This window comes from Stegodyphus dumicola, chromosome 7 (assembly GCF_044657685.1).
Source record: "Stegodyphus dumicola isolate Sdum_Otavi_A_Nest chromosome 7, ASM4465768v1".
NCBI lineage: Eukaryota > Metazoa > Arthropoda > Arachnida > Araneae > Eresidae > Stegodyphus > Stegodyphus dumicola.
Genome location: NC_140774.1, coordinates 139,591,084 through 139,612,836, shown reverse-complemented (window position 1 = coordinate 139,612,836; position 21,753 = coordinate 139,591,084). Strand labels below are relative to the sequence as shown.

The 21,753-nt window shown below is 33.1% G+C and overlaps 1 protein-coding gene across 2 annotated transcripts in view; it reads left to right on the top strand.

Moving 5' to 3' along the window:
- LOC118194950 (RYamide receptor-like) overlaps positions 1 to 21,753 on the top strand; it is a 474,599-nt gene that overhangs the window by 445,324 nt on the left and 7,522 nt on the right. For both annotated transcript variants that reach the window (XM_035366167.2, XM_035366166.2), the window contains exons 4-5: positions 13,274 to 13,429; positions 20,386 to 20,607. In XM_035366167.2, the coding sequence (XP_035222058.1) occupies positions 13,274 to 13,429; positions 20,386 to 20,607 (378 nt within the window). The remainder of the gene's footprint in view (positions 1 to 13,273; positions 13,430 to 20,385; positions 20,608 to 21,753) is intronic.

Here is a 21,753-nt window from a genome sequence, read left to right as displayed (position 1 = left end):
GCTTAAAGTATCCCGTGGTATTATATGCTCTCTTATTCCTGAGGCAAGACATTATGACTACACAGCTATTTTGGCTTAATTATTGCAAATATTTTCTATGCTTTGTTAAAGCATTCAATTACTACTTAATGAATGTCATCACTTTCCTAAAAAGTTTGCTGTGTCATTAATCATTCTTCTAAAATTCAAATAAATGTTCCCTAAATATGTATTAAACAGATTAAGGAACAACTAAATATGCAAGGGAAGCAGTGCATTAATTTTATTTCTGAACACCACTTAAGGCAGTTCAGCCGAAGGAAAGATACAATTTAATCATCTCAGTTTTACATGTTAACCTATTAGCGATGCAATATTCTAATTAACGTAGTTGCTTCACTGATGCAATTACTATTACAACAGCTTTTGAAGAGTGTATACGCTGTTATAAACAAAATTAATAGCACGCAGCCTTATATTTGAGAATAAATTTATGAATATTAAATTCTCCACAGGTATATCTTTGAAAAGTTGAGACCATATCTTAAATATCAATTTATGATAAAAATGCACCTTGAAGCCGCAGTATAATATACAAATAAAACTTCAAGTAATAACTGTTTGCATATGATGTTATAATTATCAGTAATTACAGATAATTAAGAATTAAAAAGATTAGTAACATTTTTCAACAAAGATAAAACTATTTAATCATTAGAAATATAATTAAATTTCCTTTACTCCTTTACTTCATACCGAAGGTATTTTTCTCTCTTCTTACCGCATTCCTTCGTGCTGTAATAAGAATCGCGTCTAACTGACATTCGAGAGGTCTGATGTTCGAATCCGGGTGAAGGCATTGCTCAGATTTCGCGTGTCTTGCTTCAATAAAAACCTAACAGACTCTACAAATAGCTTACGAACAAAAAGGTTATGGATACATTTATAGTCACCACTAGAATTTGGCGACTGTGTCCTCGCCTTCTCAATCACTCTTTAAAAAGGTATGCTATATAGGTCTCTTTGGAGAAACAACTGCTTTAAAGAATATTTCTATTTGATTTACCATTGAAAGAAAGTTGCTCAATTTTTTCTCATTGCACAGATCAAACACAAGGCTAAAAAAAATTTGTTATTAATTTTCAGCTATCAGCATCAAATTCCTCCTCCTTATCATCAGAATGGAGAACCATGTTCGCTTTACTGGGTAAGCCCAAAGCGATCTGTAGTAAGCTGTTTAATACCATGTGACAAAGCAGAAAAATTGTTCGAAACAGTTATTCTTTCGAAATATTTTGAAAGTGGGATATGCTTTTACGAGGAAGAGAATGTAAGGTATTTTCTCCCTCCTTAACGCGTGACTTTGTGGTATAATTGGAAGCATGCTCAGCTGGATAATCGGGAGGTCCGGCATCCAAATCCCAGCTAGAACACTATGCATTTTCATGTCTCCTGCTCCGAAATAAAAAATCGACTCTACAACATTTTTATTACAAGTGTAATTTTTTTATCATGTACAAAATCTGTGACAGCGCAGATTAACAATTTTTTAAAACAATAAATGTTCAATTACATTTATTAATGTGATCATGTAGTATGTAGGCCATTTTATAACTACCGAAAGCATCGTTTTCAGTAATGAAAAATGTTTTGCAATGGATTTTTATTTATAAAAATTTTTAACCATGTACATGTCCTGAAACTTTGCAGTACAGCATTTAATACTAGTTTATTTACCCTGCTGTAGAATTCATGATAGCCCTGCTTCATCATATTTTCATCATTATGGAAAAGTTCTTTGTTGCTAATTTCATGAAACTTATTGGAAAAATTTAGGCGTGAGTTCAGAAATATGATTTTAGGCGTATGTTGTTGGCGCTCTTCTTGACACGATTCTACTTCATTCATGGTTTTGGCGTCTTCTTATCTTGTCAGCCTTTGTTACAAGTTATCTCGAAGTATCATAGTCTTTTCGAAGGCTCCTAATTTTATTAAGAAATTTAATACATACATTTAATACATACATTTTGATTTAAAAAGCAATAACAACATGCTTGAATTAACAAACTTAAACCTATGTTTTGTATTTTTGTGAATATACCGTTCATTTAATAAAAGAGTTTTGTACTTCAATTTCTTGTCCATTTGTATTGAAACAATACATGCAACAATATTATTTCTCGAATTTTTATGCTGATTGTAATCTCCTAGAGATTTAAGTCTCTTTGCCGCTATGTGTCTGCGGAACTCTAAGAACATCAGATCTTAATAAGAGGTACAAATTGTGTAATGATTTTTTAAGCAGAGCCATACATATGACTGAATACGGGTGAATATATAAGAAATGAGAGGCAAAGTAGTTAATGGCTATTGGATACTGGTAGGTCGTCCCAGGTTCGAACCCAGACGAACAGGCTGGTTGCATGGCTGGTGTTCGTTGTTTTCTCCGTAAGTAGCGTGAATACGAGTCAGTTTGCCAGACTCTTTCCAAACCTTCCAAAATGTGCCGGGATGTTCGGGAATGTTATGGAATGCTCTCGAAGGTTCTGAACTGTTCTAGAAATTTCTAGGGGGAGAAACTTTCAGCCCTTATATCTTCAAAAGCTTAAAGTAAAACATGTGACCTTAAAGTAAAAATGTGAACCCTTTTCGTAGATGGGACATAGAGGGCTACCACACCATATAACTCTCTTGATCGTATAGGGACTTTTTCTGAGTTTTAGAGGCACGCACATTGTACACTTGTTTTTATAATATATATTGATTAAATTACTGTTTCAGAAAGTAAAATTCTACGATAAATTATCTCTATGAATACTTGGTTGCTGAAGATGGATGAAACCTCTAGAAATTTATTATTACACTTGTATCAGAAATATTTCATAATTTATGCTATAAAATATTATATTCAGCTCATTAGCTAAGGATATCTGGTCCTGTGAAAGTAGTTTTTCCCCTTTTTCTGAAGATGTCGGAAAATAATGAAAAAATGTTCTGAGATGCTTATTCATCTAAGTTTTTCAGATTGCTTAAGTATCTTTATTTTGCTTCTTTTCAGATATATTTTCATCCAAAAAAAAGATGATAAACAGGTCAGCAGCCATGCGATCTAGATATTTCTTGAATGATATGACAGTCATTGGAAAAATGCCCAAATTCAGATTAGCCGGGGCTGACGTAAACATTTGGCATATCAACATGAAAGTTGCAATTCATCATCTGCCTTTTGAGGTAGAAACTGATCGTTTGCCACATCACTTGCATCAACACTGTCCTTACTTTGGACAGTTGCCGTTTTGTTTCCTTGATAATTCATAAACTATGCCGTCGCCTTAGGAACTTAAGCTTTGCGTCCGAAGGTCGTATGGATAATTTGAACTACACCAACATTTTAGCTATAATATCGAATGGAGTATTTATTCCTGGTCTTTCCCAACAGTCCGACAGCAATTCCTGGTCTGATTTCCCTGCCTCTGATCCTTGAGAAAAATGCAAGAGACGAATTTAGCATAAAATTTCTTTTGCTCAAGGTCTTCTGTAATGCATGACATTTAAAACATTCACTCCCGAAATTTCTAGCGCTAATCAAGCACAAGCTCTCTGTGTAATGTATGATTATTTTAGAGTATGTTGTATTAAATTTTGTTTCTAAAAATATTTTCCCGTGATTAATACAAATTGTTCTGTTCCAAAGTTAACTCTCTCCTCCGACCCCGTATCCATCACATCATTCGTATACCTCCAACTGAATCGATCACCATTACGAACAGGTGGTTGGTAGAAGCAGCCGTGGCATTTAGTGCGTTTATAAGGATAAACTTTAAGGATTTGTATATTAAAAATACGTGTCAGGTGACAAAATAGCAAACATTTTTTAGACTTCGGTAACAATCTTAAAGTTAAAACTTCAGATTAAGTCTCTCCGATCATTTCTTCATTAATAGGCTTTTATGATCAAACAATATGATATTCATTCTTGAAGGACTATGACTTAAATTTAGAAAGCTATCTGAATACAAATGCAGAGAACAGAGTTCATCGTTATGCAGAATTTTAAAGATTAGGTCTTTTAAATTACAGCATCATAATAAGTTATAGCATACCGTGTTTTATATCTATAATTTAATATGTAAGTGTGGTTTTGGTTTAGTTTTATTAGATTACGGCAAAGCTCACGAGGGCTATATGCCTTAAGGGAAGGATGCCTTCGTGGAGGACTTTCTAAGGTAAACTGGCTCGTATACACGTTACGCATGTGGAAAGCCACGAAAACACCCATGCAGCCAGCCCGTTCGCGGCATTCGAAACTCAGAACGAAGTACCAGTGTTCAGCGACGTTACCGCTCTGTCGCTGGTGGGCTAATATGTAAGTATAGTAACAGGAAAGAATAATTATAAGCACTTAGCAAATAATATCTGCTTTTTGTCTTAGTTAAACCCTAATAAAAGACATCAGTGAAATTATAACAGACAAAAAGGTTTCCTAATTTATGTACAATTAACAGCAGTAGAATTAATTTAAATCATGATATGACCAGATTAGACTGTTTATAACGAAAAAGCACTCCAAGCCTTAATAGGCCTTTGTATGGAAAGGTTTCCTATTTCTATCGAAATGGATCATATACCGGAAATTTCTTCTGAAACTGAAATCGTAAAATCATAGGAACTGACTCAAAGACCAGCTGTCAGCATCCAGAGAACGCGACCTTAAACCATTTCTGGTTTAATAAATGTTTGCTAATTTATGATAAATCACATATTAAAATGAGGATTAACGACATTGACCATTGATTCGCTTTTTTACGTTAGCAAGATATTAAAAGATCGGCCAACATATTTCAATAATTTCAAAACAAAATATTGCACTTTACTATAGTTCAGCAGATATTTTGAAAGAAAAACAAGGACTTAAACTCTTTAAATATTTTGATGATCACAAGAGAATTCATGGCATTTTAATGCATAGTGATATTTACCCTGAACATGAGCAATGTTTCCTATTAAAATCATGATTTACAAGATGATGAGTTTATCAAAGCTTTATCAGTATCCCAAATTAGTAAAACTGATCTTTTTATTTTAAGAACGACATTTTTAAAAGCAGTCGCTTATTACAATAGCATCTTAGGCGCTTCACAATCTATTTATTTAACTTATCCTAAAATGTATACCATAAGACAAGATCATAAGATTAGATTTGCTAATTTATTTAGACATTAGTTTTAAATAATTTAAGAGCCTTCAAGCATTTTAATGACTAAAATTTTTATATGAGGGTTTTAACTGTTTGAAAACTAAAATGTAAGTTGTAAGGTATTTTATTCCTTCTTTTCGCATGCCTTCGTAGTGTAATTGACGACATAGTCAAGAGGTTTAGAATTCGAGTCCCGGTGAGTGCATTACTCCTTTTTAATGGCTCCTGCTTTCAAAATATCCCAATGACTCTACAGAGTACTCAGATGCGCCAAAATATACAGGGTGTCCCGTAAATGTTGCGACAAAATTCTGGGGGAAGAAGGGCACATCATAAGAATTAAGAAATGCATAGGAACCCATTCCCGGAACTGTCAGGGTTAAGTGGTAGCAGAAGTAGAAGATGGAAAAGTAAACAACAGAGTGATTAATTTGAAAAATTTATTGGACATGGATACAGATGATGTACGACAACATGAATGTTACAACGGACGTTCGAAGTTTGCACCATCAGACGCCAGATATACCTGACACTGACGGACCATTGATTGCCGGACATGTTCAAACCGGCAGTTTCTTTGATTGTAGCAGCTAGGCAGGCGAGTCTTGCCACGAGGTCATTTCAGACCCAACAGGATCGTGAACACGACACTTTTGATGGCTCCCTAGCAAAAGAAATCAAGGCTCGATGAATCCGGTGAGCGAGGGGGGCCAGGGAAACGATCCATCACGCCCAATCCATCGATGCGGGAATGATTTGTTCAAATGGCTACGGAACATCCCGTGCAAAATGAACAAACCCCCATCATGTTGAAACCACATGTTCACAAGCTCTCCGTTCTTACAGCGTTCCATGCTTTTCGTATGGTGCCTACGAATGAGGCAATTCTCACTTTCCACTAGCGCACTCCTGTACCGCACACTCTGGCGGCGTACAGTGACGTTTCTTGGCAGGGGTTCTTATGCAATTTCTAATCTTTATGATGTGCCTTACCTGCCCAGAAGTTTGTTGCAACATTTACGGGACACCCTGTATACATTATTTCTTAATGACTATATAAATTCAGTTTCCTGTGAGGCAGGGATTGGTAGAAGCAGGCCTGCGTGCCAATACCTCAATCTAGCCCGTTAGAACATTCTTTGTAATGATATTTTATCTTTTCTAACCCGATTTTATACGCAATGTACAGAAATCAGCAGCACGAATCTCCATCTATCGTTACAGACTATTGCATATACAGTATACGCATAATTATACTAGCGATCAGCCCAAGCTGAGAACACTAGGTATGCTAGAAGCAAGAGCATCTGCTGAAGAATATACTGCTGAAGAATATAATCTTATCGTTTAAACAATGAGATACGAATTTTTGTTACATGTGATCAAAAAAGGAAGCTTATGTAAAGAAATTTCACCTCTTAATTTTTATTTGAAAATAAAACAGTTTACATGTCAAATATTTAATGACCAATAAGAATATTTCCTATTTTTGGAGTATGTGTAATTGTTTTAAAATAGTTTTTTTCTACCGAGACCGTTGTTTCCGACTCCCTATCGCGTCCTGCAAAGAATAAAGGACAGAACAAAAAGATGTTCACGAGCCTTCACGCAAGATTCACTAGTAGATTTAAAATAGGTTCGTGGTTAAAAAAGTTAAAAAGTTTCCCACTCTAAGACATGCAATATAAAGTTTTTTCCACAATTTTAAATTCTGCGAAAGGTTTTAAGCACTATTCCATAAATTACATTCTTATTAAAAAAAAACATTCACTAGAAAATTAGATATATAAACTAGAAGAAAATGGAATAAAATAAATGTGGAGTGAACTTTCTTTAAAACGCCTATCCACAGTTCCCGTTGCTTTCTATTTTCTGTGGAAGTGGTTATTATACAAACTTGATATTTAAAAAAATTACTTATGTATGCTCTCCAAGCTCCTTTGCAGAGGTAAGAAGAAATAGAAGAAGAAAGAAGATAGTCAGAAGAAGAAAGAAGAATTCTTAAGAAAATAGTCATTACTAGAAAGCACTTAAAACTAGATCTAAATGAAAAGGTTCAGTATATGTTATAGCGCTTACTGTTACTGTTACTTTAAAATATATCCATAAGTCAAATATACCGACAATGAAATTTTGCAAAATGTAGAGTACGAAACTGTATATATAAGATATAAGTATATTGATCTGTCTTCTATAACACGAAAGCTGAATTCCTATCCCGACTCAAACTGGAAAAGAATTTTAGGGTTGACATTCAAGAGTAAACAGTTTAAAATCAATAACATCCTATGATAATATTTGATATTTCTTGGGACTTATGTTCTGCTTTAAGTCACTCTGCTCTTTGAATCGAATATAAATCAGCGACCTAAGTAATATATTTCAAAACGTAGTTTTAAACTAACGTTTATTATTCTGATTTTTTTTTATTTTAATTTCTTTGTAGAATCTGCAAAGATTCGAAATGAAAAAAAAAATTTATAATATAAGTAAGCATAGTGTCATTTCGTTTGCTGATTTCGTAAGATATTAACTGAAAATATTACGCTTTAATATAGATTTTAAAGAAGAGTGGTACCGTATTAGAGTGGTCGTGCTTTGAATTTTCTAATTTAATTCTAAGTCTTTTCTCTCAACAGGAAAATGAAACAAAGAATGGCACAAATATAAATTTTTAATTTTTTAGAATCAGATTCAATTATATTTACTATAATGTCAGATTTCCAGTGTCACATCCCAAGCGGATAAAGATTTTTCCTCTAAATGCCAAATGTTTTAAAATTATTCAAAAAGGAAACTTTAATTTTGAATTGATTGTAAATTTTGAATAACACTCTCAAAATTTTCAAGAGCCTCAGACATCTCTTTTCTTCAGGGGATAACGCATCGTATTTATTCACAAGTGATGTGGATTGCGTTAATAAGTTCCAGAAGGGATATTAATTTCAGAGCTTCCTTATACATCATATAGAGTATTTTCTACAGATCATAATGAAATTAAAAAGCAGGCAAAAGAATTATTGTCTGCCAGTATTGAAATGCTATCGTCTAGCTCTTATGCTTTATGAGTTTATATGAGGGATGAGAACGTAAACCTCAAAAAACTAGATTGAGTGCTAATTACAAAATGCTTAACTAAATTACTAAATTAGATTCAGAATCCGTAATTGCAATGAAAAACGCAGAGTGTTATTTTTTCTTTTATTGTCTTATGTGTCGACAAGAACTATATAATTATAAAAAATACTTTTATATCTCACAAATTAAATACAAAACACCTTAGCATAGGGATATGCATTCTGTGTAACTGCTCCTTGTAAGCGTTCATAAGCTGTATATTTTTCGAACAATATAGCTTAACGCGTTATTCGAAGCTTACGTATTTGCAAGTGATACATAATGATACTTAATTAGAGATAAACGTGCATGGCGTGTTTATGAACTTTACAATAAAATATTTATAACACTGAGTAAGCATGTCATGCAATTCAAAATTAATTTAAAAGCTCTTAAGCAATAAACAGATAGATGATATATCACTGTTTTATTTATTTATTAGGCCAAAGGGTTTTTAGCCTAGAAGGGCTGTTAGTCTCGAAAGGGCATTTTGAGTTGAATCATTTAAATGCGATATATCACTTTTCAAATTGTTGCCACCAAATTTTATCGCCCTACATTACATTTCATAAACTAAATAAAGAAGTATCTGCATTAATGAATGTATATTTCTCGCGGTGTGAAAAAACAACGGTAACTAAAGTAATAAGATTTTGGATAACATAGTCCTCCACTTGAGTATGGGCTCCTGGAAGCCTGAATTTGAAATTTGGAGTTTGTTTTATAATCTATTTCATATTTTATAAACTTTTAACGAATTTTTTATTAAAAAAACTCAACAATTTAAAAGCAAGCAGTGAGTAAAAGTTAGCACTTTAATAAAACATTTTTATCTTCAGCGTGCGAGACTGTCTATCGGAAATTCTAAAGATGTACAGTTTTTAAATATTTTTAGCCCAAATATTCTCGAAATGTGTATGGGTGTGTAAATGAAGAATCCGCCCTTTTGATCCTAATATAAAATCTGAATGTTCTTATATTTGTTTTATTCTCTTATGTTTATTTATTTATTTGCATTTCTTAAATTAACAAAAAAATTTGAAGTATGTAAATACATGAAGAAAGTTATACGTATGACGTTATAAGAAGGAAAAGTAATCCAGCTAACTAAATTTCTGGGAACTAAGAGTCCGGGTAATTAGAAGCCAGATTTCTACTGCAGATAAATTGTTCAACAAGGAAATCTGTTGACTTGGGAGAACAGATAATTGCTATTAAATATGCAACACACTATAAAAATATATTTTTATAAAGGACGAGAAAATAAAGGTTTGAATGAAAAATATATTCTATTTTAAAATAAACAGAAAGTATTTTACATGAATGTTAAATTGAGTCAGTCAGAGAGTCAGCCAAAAAGTGAATCCAACTCGAATTTCCTTCGTCTCCTTCACAAAACGGGCTCCCACTATGGCTTCACTTATCGCCCCCTTAATTATGGCAAAATCTTCGTTTTCAACCCCTGAATGCGGAAATAAGGGTGATCGCGCATGCGCGCCCTTCTTCACTTAGCCAACAACCGGACCCTCAATCGCCAAAAACCTGAATGACTTACATTGAAAGACAAGTAGCAACCTTTGACCTTTCTGTCACGTACTTTCCTCTCTTAAGGTCAACTAACAATGAAAATTCTTTCTCGAACATTCCAAAGGACAAAGCGCGCGAAATCATGACTTGACAAAAAATTGCCTCCCTTTCCCTGCTTCTTTCACAATGAATAAAAGTTTGTACAAGATTTACAAATAGAGGAAAATAAATAATACTCTTTTAAACTAAATAATATTCCCAGAAGCATCTGTTTTTCCCCAAAATTAAAGCCTTAAAATAAATAATTCATAATCAAATAAAAATTAAGATTTCCATAAATCATAAAATCATTCACCTAATTTTTATAACGCTATCAGATAATTTCTCTACATAACATGAAACTTAGGGCCATAAAAATCATTGTTGCTAATATTTTTGGGTGTAAAACATTAACCACGAATTTTTCAGAGTTATCCTTCCTCCAAAGAGTAATTTATATTAACAAAATGTAAGAAATGAAGTCCTATATAGTGATATAATTTTACATTATAGCACATCGTTCTAGCAAACTGGAGATTCTACAATCAATCCTCAAAGAAAGCACTGTTTTTAACGCTAACACATTCTCTTGACTTCATACACCGTATTTCCTCGCATATTTTTATCAACGTAATTTTCTTTCTAGTTTCTTTTTAACATATGATATAGGAATTTCTAGTTTCTGGTAACAATGTAAACTAAATGCAGAAATAGGAAAGTATTCTGTGTAAGTAAAAAACTATTGACTTATAGTCCTTTTGAAAACATAATATAGTGATATTAGCATGTCTTTATATGCGCTTTTTAATGTTATGTTTATTACTTAAGCCCTCACTTCAGAAATAGTTCATACGACGTATTTTTTTCCCTCTCGGTTTCTTATGCGGTAAAATGTACGCGAATAAATACGGTAATTTACAATATGGCTGAATATCGTTTTCAAGAATTCATTAAAGATTGCTGAGGATTTAAAAATGCAAAATCTAGAAAATGTAATAATTTAGGATTCAGGTCAAAAGAGTCATATATTTCTTAACCCTTGAGTACAGACTTTCATTTTCTGTTACGTAAGCACAGAGGAGGGGTCTCTCAGACCACGCTCTATTTTATGCATTTTAAAACATAAAATTTTAAAATAATGTACTATTGTTAGTATATAAGCATTAATACACTTTCCTTGTTATATTGAAGTAATTAATTCTTTTTAAAACACCAAAATTAATGCATTAAAAATTTATTTTTATTTTTAAATCACATACGAAAAGTATGAAACACTTAATCAAATAAGTAAAATAAACACTACATGTTTGCAAATGCGTACAAACTAAATTATTTAGAAAATTTTCCATCTACAGAATCTGGATTATATAAAATAATACAAAAAAGTATAATATATAAAGAATATTAAAAAACTGCAGCAATATATTTTAAGCATTTTCAAGACAATTTTTGGAAATTCTCTTGGCACATTCATTGCATATCGGATTGCAGCTGAAACAGATAGGCAGTTTTTTCTGTCAGTCTAGGTGGATAAAAAAAGCATGTTTTACGCTTTGTAAGAGTATCAGTTACATCTGCGCTAGAATAGATTCCTTGGGTACTCCTAGTACTCTCTGAATGCACAGTTTTATTTCTCGGTTCCCAGTTGGCTTTTGAAGTCTCCGTTCCATATGTGATTTCACTAATTCTCATGATAACTCCATCAAAAAATCACTTTTTTTCTAATTTTGGAACTATCTCTTAACGGTTGATGTATTACATGTGCATTAATTCCACTTACATCAAGTAGCTTAAAGAATATAGCCATTGGCCATCGCCTTGTTTTTCAACTTGTAGAATTTTAGTACATTTTTCATTCAGTGCATTTACACCTCCTTTAGTCAAATTGTAAAATGCTATTATGGTTATATCTGGTTTCCCACTTTCAAGGTTTTTCTGATTTCGAATGATGCATTGAATAAATGAGAATAACACTTTTTAATTTTTGAGGCACCTATGAAACGAGAGTCATTCTATCTGTGAATGCATAAAGAGAAGATTCTTTAATTTTCAATTTATTTGGAAAAAATTCACCTGGTATTTCTCTCTTATTTTTTTTTCATAGTACCGACATATGTCAAACCTCTAGAGTAAATTTCTTGTACAAGTTCGACACTCAAGTAGTAATAAAGCCATCTTTTCCTCATGCGAGAAGAAAGAAACATAAGCGCAGAGGTGAGGTTTACATGACGGCGGCTCAAATTTAAAAAATATTTTAAAAATAACTAATGGAGAGAGTTTAATAAAAATTTAGAAACAGTTATTTTTATGTCAACTTGAAAGTACTAAAAAGGAAAAGAATAACTATATAGCTTATAAGCAGTTTCGCAGTTCTAAAATGTTGGCGCGGTCATACAGACCTCACCTCTGTGTTTAAGGATTACTCCTGGCCGATGGTTACTGGTTCTGCTATCAAACGGAAAAAATACTGATTTCGCAGTAGAATGATTTAGAGTGACTTTGCGGTAGTACACTGCACCTATGGCGCGAATCCATGTGATAGCTGGTGTTGGTGCGTTTGTTAAGGTCGTGTATTACTTAATGCATATAGAGCTAAAATGCATTTAATATGAATCTATGCGAACTTCTATTATGACACATCACTGATTTTGCCTAGACGGTATAGTAGTTAGAGAGTGTACTGCGGTACCGAAGGACCCGGGTTCGAATCCCGGAGAAGACATCGATGTTTGTAAATGTATAGTATCTGTGCTTCATGAGGGCACTCTAAATCTGCGGCGAGCCGAAAGTGAACTTATGTGGTTTGGTTGTAGGGGGGTTGAAAGACACCCGGGCCAACCCCCAACGTGTTCTCCCTCAAAATTGGTTGGAAAATAGAAGTCCAACCTCTCTTTGTAGGCTCTGGCAATATAGACACGACAATAAAAAAAACGACACTGAAGGCATATAAATAATTACTGAAAGTTATTATGTGAGGATTTTGCTGGCGCCAAAAGTCTCTCTAGACGACAGATTAAGAGGATTTTGAATTTTTCCCTTACCTAAAACAGTATGTAGATTTTTTGCTTTATATTAATTTAATTTATTGCTGTATATATTCATTTTAAGAATCGAAAGTTTTAGGACTTCCAAAATAGAAATTTCAAATTTTGAAAATTCACGAAACAAACTTGTTTCACTAAAACATTGTTCATTTTTGTAGTTTTTAATTATCACTTCTGTGCTTTTTAACTGCTGTACATTACAACTTCAAAGACCATTCTTGCACGGGGGTATGTTCATTCAGTATTAATTCGTCCCGAGCACATCTGTAAGGCATGCAGAAATCGTCTACTTTACAGCAACATTAACCTAAATTAAAAGTATTTGATACGAATAAATATCAGTACTGAATTGTATTTTTATATTTTCCAGGTTTACACAGCCCTGGTGTTCGTTATCACCTTCGTCCTGCCCATGTTAGTTCTTACTTTCACGTATAGTAGCATTGGGTGGAAGATGTGGAGACATACGTCTCCTGGCAATGCCGATGCTTCTCGTGATCATCAGCAGCTCATGGCCAAGATGAAAGTAAGAAAGTTCTCCCATAACATGAAATTGTGAAATTTTTCTTGATAATTTGACTTTAATTGCGGTAATTACTTTACACTTAGCTGTTGAGCCTTTTTTTTTACTGTTATAAAAATAATTTTAAGCTTCCAAAAATGAAAGTAAAATCACTAAAATCGCTCAACACTACCAAAAAATAATTCAGTTTTGGTCATGTAAAATTTATTTATATATGATTTTATATCTATCAATTATATGTTATAAAAATTATTCAGGATTATATCAGTTATAATAATCATATATCAGCATTAAACAAGTGTTTTCAGAGTAAACATAATTCGGCGGTTCTTCTTAACGAGACTATTTGGCAAATTATGACGGAAAATCATTGCACAGTCGTAGTTGGTCTAAATCAGCTGGGTGGCTGAATATAAGTCCTTTTCATGTCTTAGCACAATTTCATAAAGCAACAGGTACAGACATTTGTTAACTTATAGAGATTTGTACTTTAAAAAATTAATTTTATTGCTTTATTTTAGAGCAAGTCAAATGCTTTTTTGTGTTTAGGTAAATAAAATAAAATTTTTAATATATTTTTTCAAAAAAGAGTTTTGCATACTTGTGAAAATTAAAGTATGGTTTTAAATTATGAAATCTTTGTTCAAAGAAATCATGGTGAATGGGAAAAAATAAAAGTCAATCTTTTTCCAATGCTTACATATTTTGCTAATGCAAGTAAAATTCAGCTGTACTCATATTTCGAATATTCGAATGGTCCGGCCTCAAATTAATTGAATCTCTGTCATTTTTGTGTAGTAATTTTCGATTTAATTTAAATTTACAGAACAAGTACAATAGTTAACTTTTATCTTCGTTTTAATATTATCTTTTAAAAAGAAAGCTTCAAAATTTTTGTTCTTTATATTTGCATAGAAGTTTGGAGTAATCATCTGAATACAAATCTAAGTTTTCTGCATGGCAGAAGGTTATAAATATGAATTTACTATAAAACCTAAGACCGTGTTGCAATGATTCCAATGATGAAATGATTTGAAAAAATGTAATTAAACATTTTTAAATGGTTGTAGAGAAGCAATTTTGTTTTATATGTTTAAAAGTATTCAATTTCATTTGGAAATAAATTGAGTAAATTTAATAATTGTGTAGAGTCATTAGGTTAATTAGAAAAGCCGGAGAGATGAAAAATTAGCAACCGCCTTAGCCGGGAATCAAAACAGGGACCTCTGGAATACCGGCCCAGCGTGCAGAACCACTACACCACGAAGGCACGCTAGAAAGGCGGGAGAAATACCTTATATACTCCTCCTTTTAAAGGGCGACTGGGCTTTTTTAGGGGACACAATTCAAATCCTGGGTGTGGAGAATACTCATACAACACCCTTTTAGTTCGGGCGCCACTGTAGAGCCATTAGGTTAATTAGAAAAGCTCGGAGAGATGAAAAATTAGCAACCGCCTTCGCCAGGAATCGAACCAAGGACCTCTGGAGTACCAGCCCAGCGTGCAGAACCACTACACCACGAAGGCACTCTAGGAAGGCCCTTATAATTGTATTTCTTCAGTTCTAAAGCACATCTTTTCCTCTTAGAAAGTAAAAGTCTCTAAAAACCTTCCTCTCGAACAGATTAAAGGTAATACCTTAAAATTTAACTAACCCCATCTCCGAATTCGTTTTCGCTTTTCATATGTCACTCAGCTGCCTGTTCTTATCCAGAAATTTCATCTCAAGTCAACAAGTAATTTAAGGATCATTTCAGGAAGATATACGTATCTGGATTGTTGACTAGATAATGAAACTGCGAAAGGTGAAAAAATAAAGAAGGCGTTTGCAACAAAGTTTTCATGATAATCAAAAATCAACAGCTTGGAAGCTAATCCCACAAAACCAATACAATTTTTTTTTTATTCTTCTTCATTAGTCAACAGATAATTTAATAGCAGGATAAGAAAGAAACTGACTATTTAAAAATGTCTTCTGAATTACAAGTAAGAATCGGTTTCTGATATTAATTCACAAACATATGTGTAATAATTTATTTTCTAATTAAAAATTAGTATTACAGTTTTAAATCGAATTCTATTGCAATAAAAACTCGTTAAGTATATCTTCTCATTTCACTGATTTATTTTTTTAGAGTCAATTTTATTTTTTCTTCAGTGCTAAAATGAAAATTAATGACAGCGTTTTAATTTATGTGTGGTTTCATCTTAAAATTACACAGTAATTTTACATATATTTGCTTAAGTTCATATAGTTAATAAATTTCCTTTTTCTATTTTTCTTTTCGAAGGGAACAAATTCCATTTTTAAGCAGAAAATTTAGTTTTTAAAATTTTATTTCCGGCTAAAAATTAAAAAAAGTACTTTCATGAGCGTTAGGTAACATACCTCAAATTGAACAACTAATTTACAGTCCGTGTTTCTGAATCAGCAAAAATGAAATCCTAAGTCAAACAACATGAAAAATTGTGCATATTTACGACAGCAATTTAGCATGCAGATAGTGTCACATATCCTAAATGAGTAAATTAATGCAAGACGATGTTTCAGCAAAAATAATTACTCTCATAAAAAAAGCAATTATTTCTTGTTAGAACTAAGTTTCTTTTGACATTTTTACTTTTATTTATTTATTATGCCAAACGGCATTAATCTTTTCTTAACAAAAATTCATCATTTGCTTATTTAGCTTTTTCCCCATTTGTGACGAATGTGATGAATATTTTCTTTTTTATATACTTCGTAAAAAATAGCACATATTCATAAATCTGACAGGTTTCTTTCCTCTGGTTTACGTGAAAGAAGCTTCCGCTTAGCTAAAACATTTGATGAAAGTGGTCCGTATTTTTCTACTGCGAAATAAGAAGCATGCTTAAATACCTGCTTTTTTCCCAAGGGAAATTCTATGTAATGAAATCGAAACAGAATAAATACTACATGTAATTTTTTCTATGTTAAGTGAAAATATCAGAGTGTAATGAAGCTTAAATTTGCAAGCTATCATAAATTTGTTTTATATTATTTCGTCAAGATATTTTAAAGAAGTATTCTTATTCGGAAATGTGAAGACTTATTTTTTTCAGATTGCAGTAAATTAAAAAATACATATATATAATTTTGGGAACATCACATCTCCACATTTTATTGTGATCCACAAACTGTGCGCACATATTTTGAACTCGGTAGTTTATCAACAAGTAGTGTAAAAATCCATGACAAACTTATGACCGGATAAACACTGTGGAGTGAACTAAAATAAAAGCGTGTAATAATGATATTTTGTGCTGCATATTATTTCCTATTTCTTCGAAATATCAAAATGATGTTTCTCAAATTTTCAGGTAATAGAATTTTCGAGAAGGAAAACACAGAGTAATAAATGAATAGATAAAAAGGAAAAGATGCATTTTCTTACTGTCAATATACTCTACCATAATATAAAAAAATTTGCATAAGCGAAGGAAATTTAGTTTTGTAAATCTGGGATCATAATTCAAAGAAATCTGAAAGTCAATTTATTATTTCAAGACGGCTTGTACTGTAGCCATGTTTTGAAATACAAATAATACACGACTAAGTTACAGAAATTTGTTCAAGTACATTTTCTCTATTTTTCGTATGCGCTTATTAATTAATTGGAATAACAATTTGTTTTATCTATGTTGCAATAGTAAGTTCGATTTCAATTCAAAATGGAGCAGAAAGTATTCTGAAATGCAAATTCTGAAATATATCTTAAAAATCTTCAGATAAAATGTTTCTCAATGCCATATGTTTTCGATTTTTGCAACTATTCTCCAGGACGCGTTCCAGGGAAAAAAATGTAAATAAAAATAAATTTGTCTGTAATGTGAGAATGCCACAATTTTGCTTAATTTCAAGCGCTATTTGAAACACAAAAAACAACTTATTAGTTGTTTTTGTATTACAGGCACATAATTTATTTGAGTCAGCAACTGCATACAAAATTTAGCAAATATCGTCTTCGAATTTGACGTTGCATGCGCTCATCTTTTCTTTCATTTTTTGAAGATACTACTCAGGCTGCATGAAGAGGGTCTTTGACGTTTTTGTAATCTAATGTCTTTGCCTTTTTTTATAATGAACTGATTTTATTATCATAGTTGATGGCTTTGATCATAATATGAGCATAGCCATCCCATAGCCCAGTCTGAATTGAAAATGTAAGGGAAATAATTTCTTCGTCGTAAGAAGACATGTGACTCCCAAAAATTATCTCCACAAACCACTAGCTGAAAACAAATATAGAGGCAAATAACATCTGTATTCGCTTAGACTTACAAACATCTCCAATGAAGTAGCTTTTGGAATTTCCAGTGGACCAAGTAATTAGACAGCACCTGAGGGCAGCTGCATTTGCAGTTCAAGCTCTCATGACATCGTTCCAATTACGAATCATATATAAGCTCTTTACATAGTGTATTAAAATGTATTCAGCATCCAAGTTTAATGAGCAATGTATTAAGTGCAATATACCAAGTACTTATATATATATATATATATATATACATAATATATAGCTTTAACGAAATATTATATTTAAAGGTATTATGTATATACCTTTAACGCAATATTGCTATGCCTGAAGGTAATCTTTTCACTTTATGTTTAACACATGTAATATACTTAGCATCATCATTTCAGATTTTATACGCATTTAGCTATGTAATTGCTTAGTCATTTTAGCAGTATTACCATTAGTAGTGCCATTGTATGTAAGTATACCTTTTATTATATACATTACTTTACATTAATGTCACCTTCATTCTACGTTTCATGCGTATTCTAACTCGCCAGGTACGTACGTTTCTGTCTCATCTCTTGTGTATAATATTAAGATGTAAGTAACCCTTATTATGTGTGCCACCTTTAAAATATATGTTTGGGATAAGATGTATGTCAGGTTTAACTCGACAGTTTTGCATGTATTCGTGTTTAACTGACCATAACACATGAATCCCTGGGACAATGATTTAAAAATTAATTTATTTTACCCATTTCTTGCATAATAGTTGTTCTATTACTAGATAAGCACTGTTCATCAGCTTAATAATTTCATATATTTTGAATTAATTAAGATTAATAATGAATAAATTAAGCTTAATAATCTCGTATACTTTGTACAAGCACAGCAGTGTTATCGACACTTAATAGAACTTCGTGCTCCATGCTGTTTTTTTACTTATTTGTATTTCTCTTTGTATCGATCTAAAGGTATCATCTTATACGTTCGCGTCTGCATACTACGCATATACAACCGTTTGGGACTAGCAGCTGCTCAACAAAAGTGGACAAGATGGCAGCAAAAGACATTGTAAACTATGACAGTCTCTATAAAAGTAAACTAGAATGGTTGATATGGTATAACTAGCCATTAAACACACTTTTCATGTGGTCCTAACAGCCTCATTCGCGGAGAAAAGGAAAGAACTCGATTAAATGCTGTGTAATTGAATACTGTCCGAACAATTTAGAAGTGAAAAATTGATCAAAAATGTAATTTGGAAGTATTAATATAAAATGCTTTGTCCTGGTATTAATATTTGAATTTCGAAATCTATGTTGGTAAATTTCTTTGCTTATAAGCCTATAATTATAATCATGCTAATTTCATTACCGTGCAAATGAAATTAAACTTTCGAAGTAATTGAGAACAAATGTAAATACGCGAATTGTTTTTGTGCTCCTGAAGATAGTGGATGAAATTTGTGGAAACTTTGAAGCTGCTATATAGTTTGTGTTGACACATTAGATATATTATAATCATAATGCATAATATTGCTTAAATGATGACTTACATGTGATCGCTTAGTTTGTGAAAATTTAGACTGATAAGAGATTTTTGGAGTTGAAAGTTGTTTAGGTTCTACAGGATGTCTGAAAACAGCATTGTCAAACTTAACGTGCTGGTCGGTTATACCCTGACAAATAAGATTTACGAAGGAACTCGTGTCCGAAAATGCGAACGGCGACTACTAGAGGGCAGTGTTCACAAACGTAGAGGGAAAGAAACAAAGGATGTCGAAAGAGGTATCAGTATCAATCAATACAACTTTTATTAAAGAACATGGTTAAATCACACAAGTTGTTCAAAATTACTTCCATTCGCAATAATGCATGCTTCACAGCGTCGACTCATGGATTCACGAACACTTTCAAAATGAGCAGGTGTGCCACGGACACATGCCGCTGCTTCGCGATCTTGGCGACGAGATCCATGTTCAATATTCCTGTCATCTCGTACACTATGGATTTCATGTATCCCCACAGGTAGAAATCCAAGGGAGTCATGTCGGAGAATCCCGGTGGCCATGCGACTGGTCCACCTTCTGCCAATCCAGCTATCAGGATATGTCCTGTTGAGGTGTTCCCGCACAGCGCTGCTAAAATGTGCAGGCGCTCCATCATGCTGAAACCAGATGTGTTCGGCATGTAGCTGCTGGAACATCAACCACGAGATTGGTAACACTCTTTCCACACAAGTCCATAAAGTACTGAGTTAGTAAAGCGATTCATCTTTCTCCTGCGACATCCTTGCCTGAAATGATCCCACTTCCCACTCTTCCATAAGCCTGCGAACATTGCCCTGTAGCGGTCGCCGTTCGCACTATGACAGACCAGAATCTAGTTTCTGTTTGGTATCTCCTTTTGAGACACCCTGTATTGCTCAATTTCATCTCCTTTGTAATTTTATGCATTAAAAAGCTTCTGTCAAATCATGCTAGTTGATATATGAGTTGCTATTTAATATGACTTACTATTTAAAAGCCCCTGTGCACTGACATTATGTGCGATTCTTAATTTTATTAATAATTTCTAGGTATTAATATGAGTAAATTTATGTACTCTTAAACTATGTACATTATACTATTATGAGAAAACTAATATCCAGAGAAATTAATCTTGTAAAACTAACAAAACACTCTTTTGTTTTAGGTGGTGAAAATGATGGCAACAGTGGTGATACTCTTTGCCGTATGTTGGCTCCCAATCCACATATTCAATTTGTTGATCTATTTCGATCGCTCCCTTGTTATGCCTCAGTCAGATTCGGACTTCATGAACTTCACGGCTGCTTTCTTTTCTTGCCACTGGATATCAATGGCCAACAGCTTTGCCAATCCCATCATATATTGCTTTATGAGCGAGAATTTCAGAGTAAGTTCTTTGCAAAAGGATTTTTTTTTCATGCGTTTTCCTGGTCACACCCTTTCTTCCTTTATCTGTATGAATATATTTTATACATTAAAAGGCAACTAGTGATTCTTAAACAGTAATTATAAATAAAAGAACCAAATTTTAATCTTAAAAGCTTTAAAACAATTAGTTTCGCACAAACCAGAAAGGTTTTCAGCGTTTGTTAAGTATAATACAAACAGTGCTTAATACAACAGTATGAGCATTAGAGTATTACATGTCGCAAAATTCAACTCTTGTGATCGCTTGTGCGCCATTCCTTTTATATCATTGCGGGCAGAGACCTGCTAGCCAACATAGAATCACAGAGTCACTTGATAGATCTGCTTTTGAACCCGCTGAAGCGAAATACAATTGTTCACAGCACAGTGATGTTATAATTGGTGGCTCTTAGTTTCTGACTATGACAAGTTTTTAGAGTTTTTAGAAGTTAGAATGCCGTAACTATAAGAGAAGCCCTAGCCGGTATTTCAAGTTCGTATCTTCCGACTGCTAGCCGATCGTGCTTGCCAAGTACACCTACAAAAACATGAAGTAAGGGTGCAGAAAATACTTTACCTTCTTCCCCACGTAAAGGGCGACTTGGAAGCTGAAGACCCACTCGTCCAATCCTGGTAGTGACGAATTATCGCTTATTATCTTTTGTTTCGGATTTCATTCGTAGAGCCCTTACAATTTTTACAAGCTAGGAAAGTGAAGAAATGAGCGATGCATTCTCTGAGATTAGAACTCCCGATGTCTCGAGTGCCAGCTAGATGTGCTGTCTAATTTCGCCAAAGCACGCTGCAAGGACGGAGAAAATACTTCACAACTTCAGTAAATTTCTTTCCTTTTCACATACTTCCACGTGTTTAATTGCTTTTGTTTCCTGATGCTGTATATCCTAGACTGGTGAATTTCCTCGCTTACTTACACCGTACACTGGAAAGCATAAAAAATTCTGTGATACACGTTAGCATTGTGATTTGAAAATTTTATTGCTGCTTTGAGCTTATTTTTGGATCTATCTTAGTATTTTTAGATCTAGAGCAAAACCTTCACAAATTAATTCCTAGATTTCATTATCAGATAACGAAATTCAAGATGAAAATAATGTCCCCGATTTTT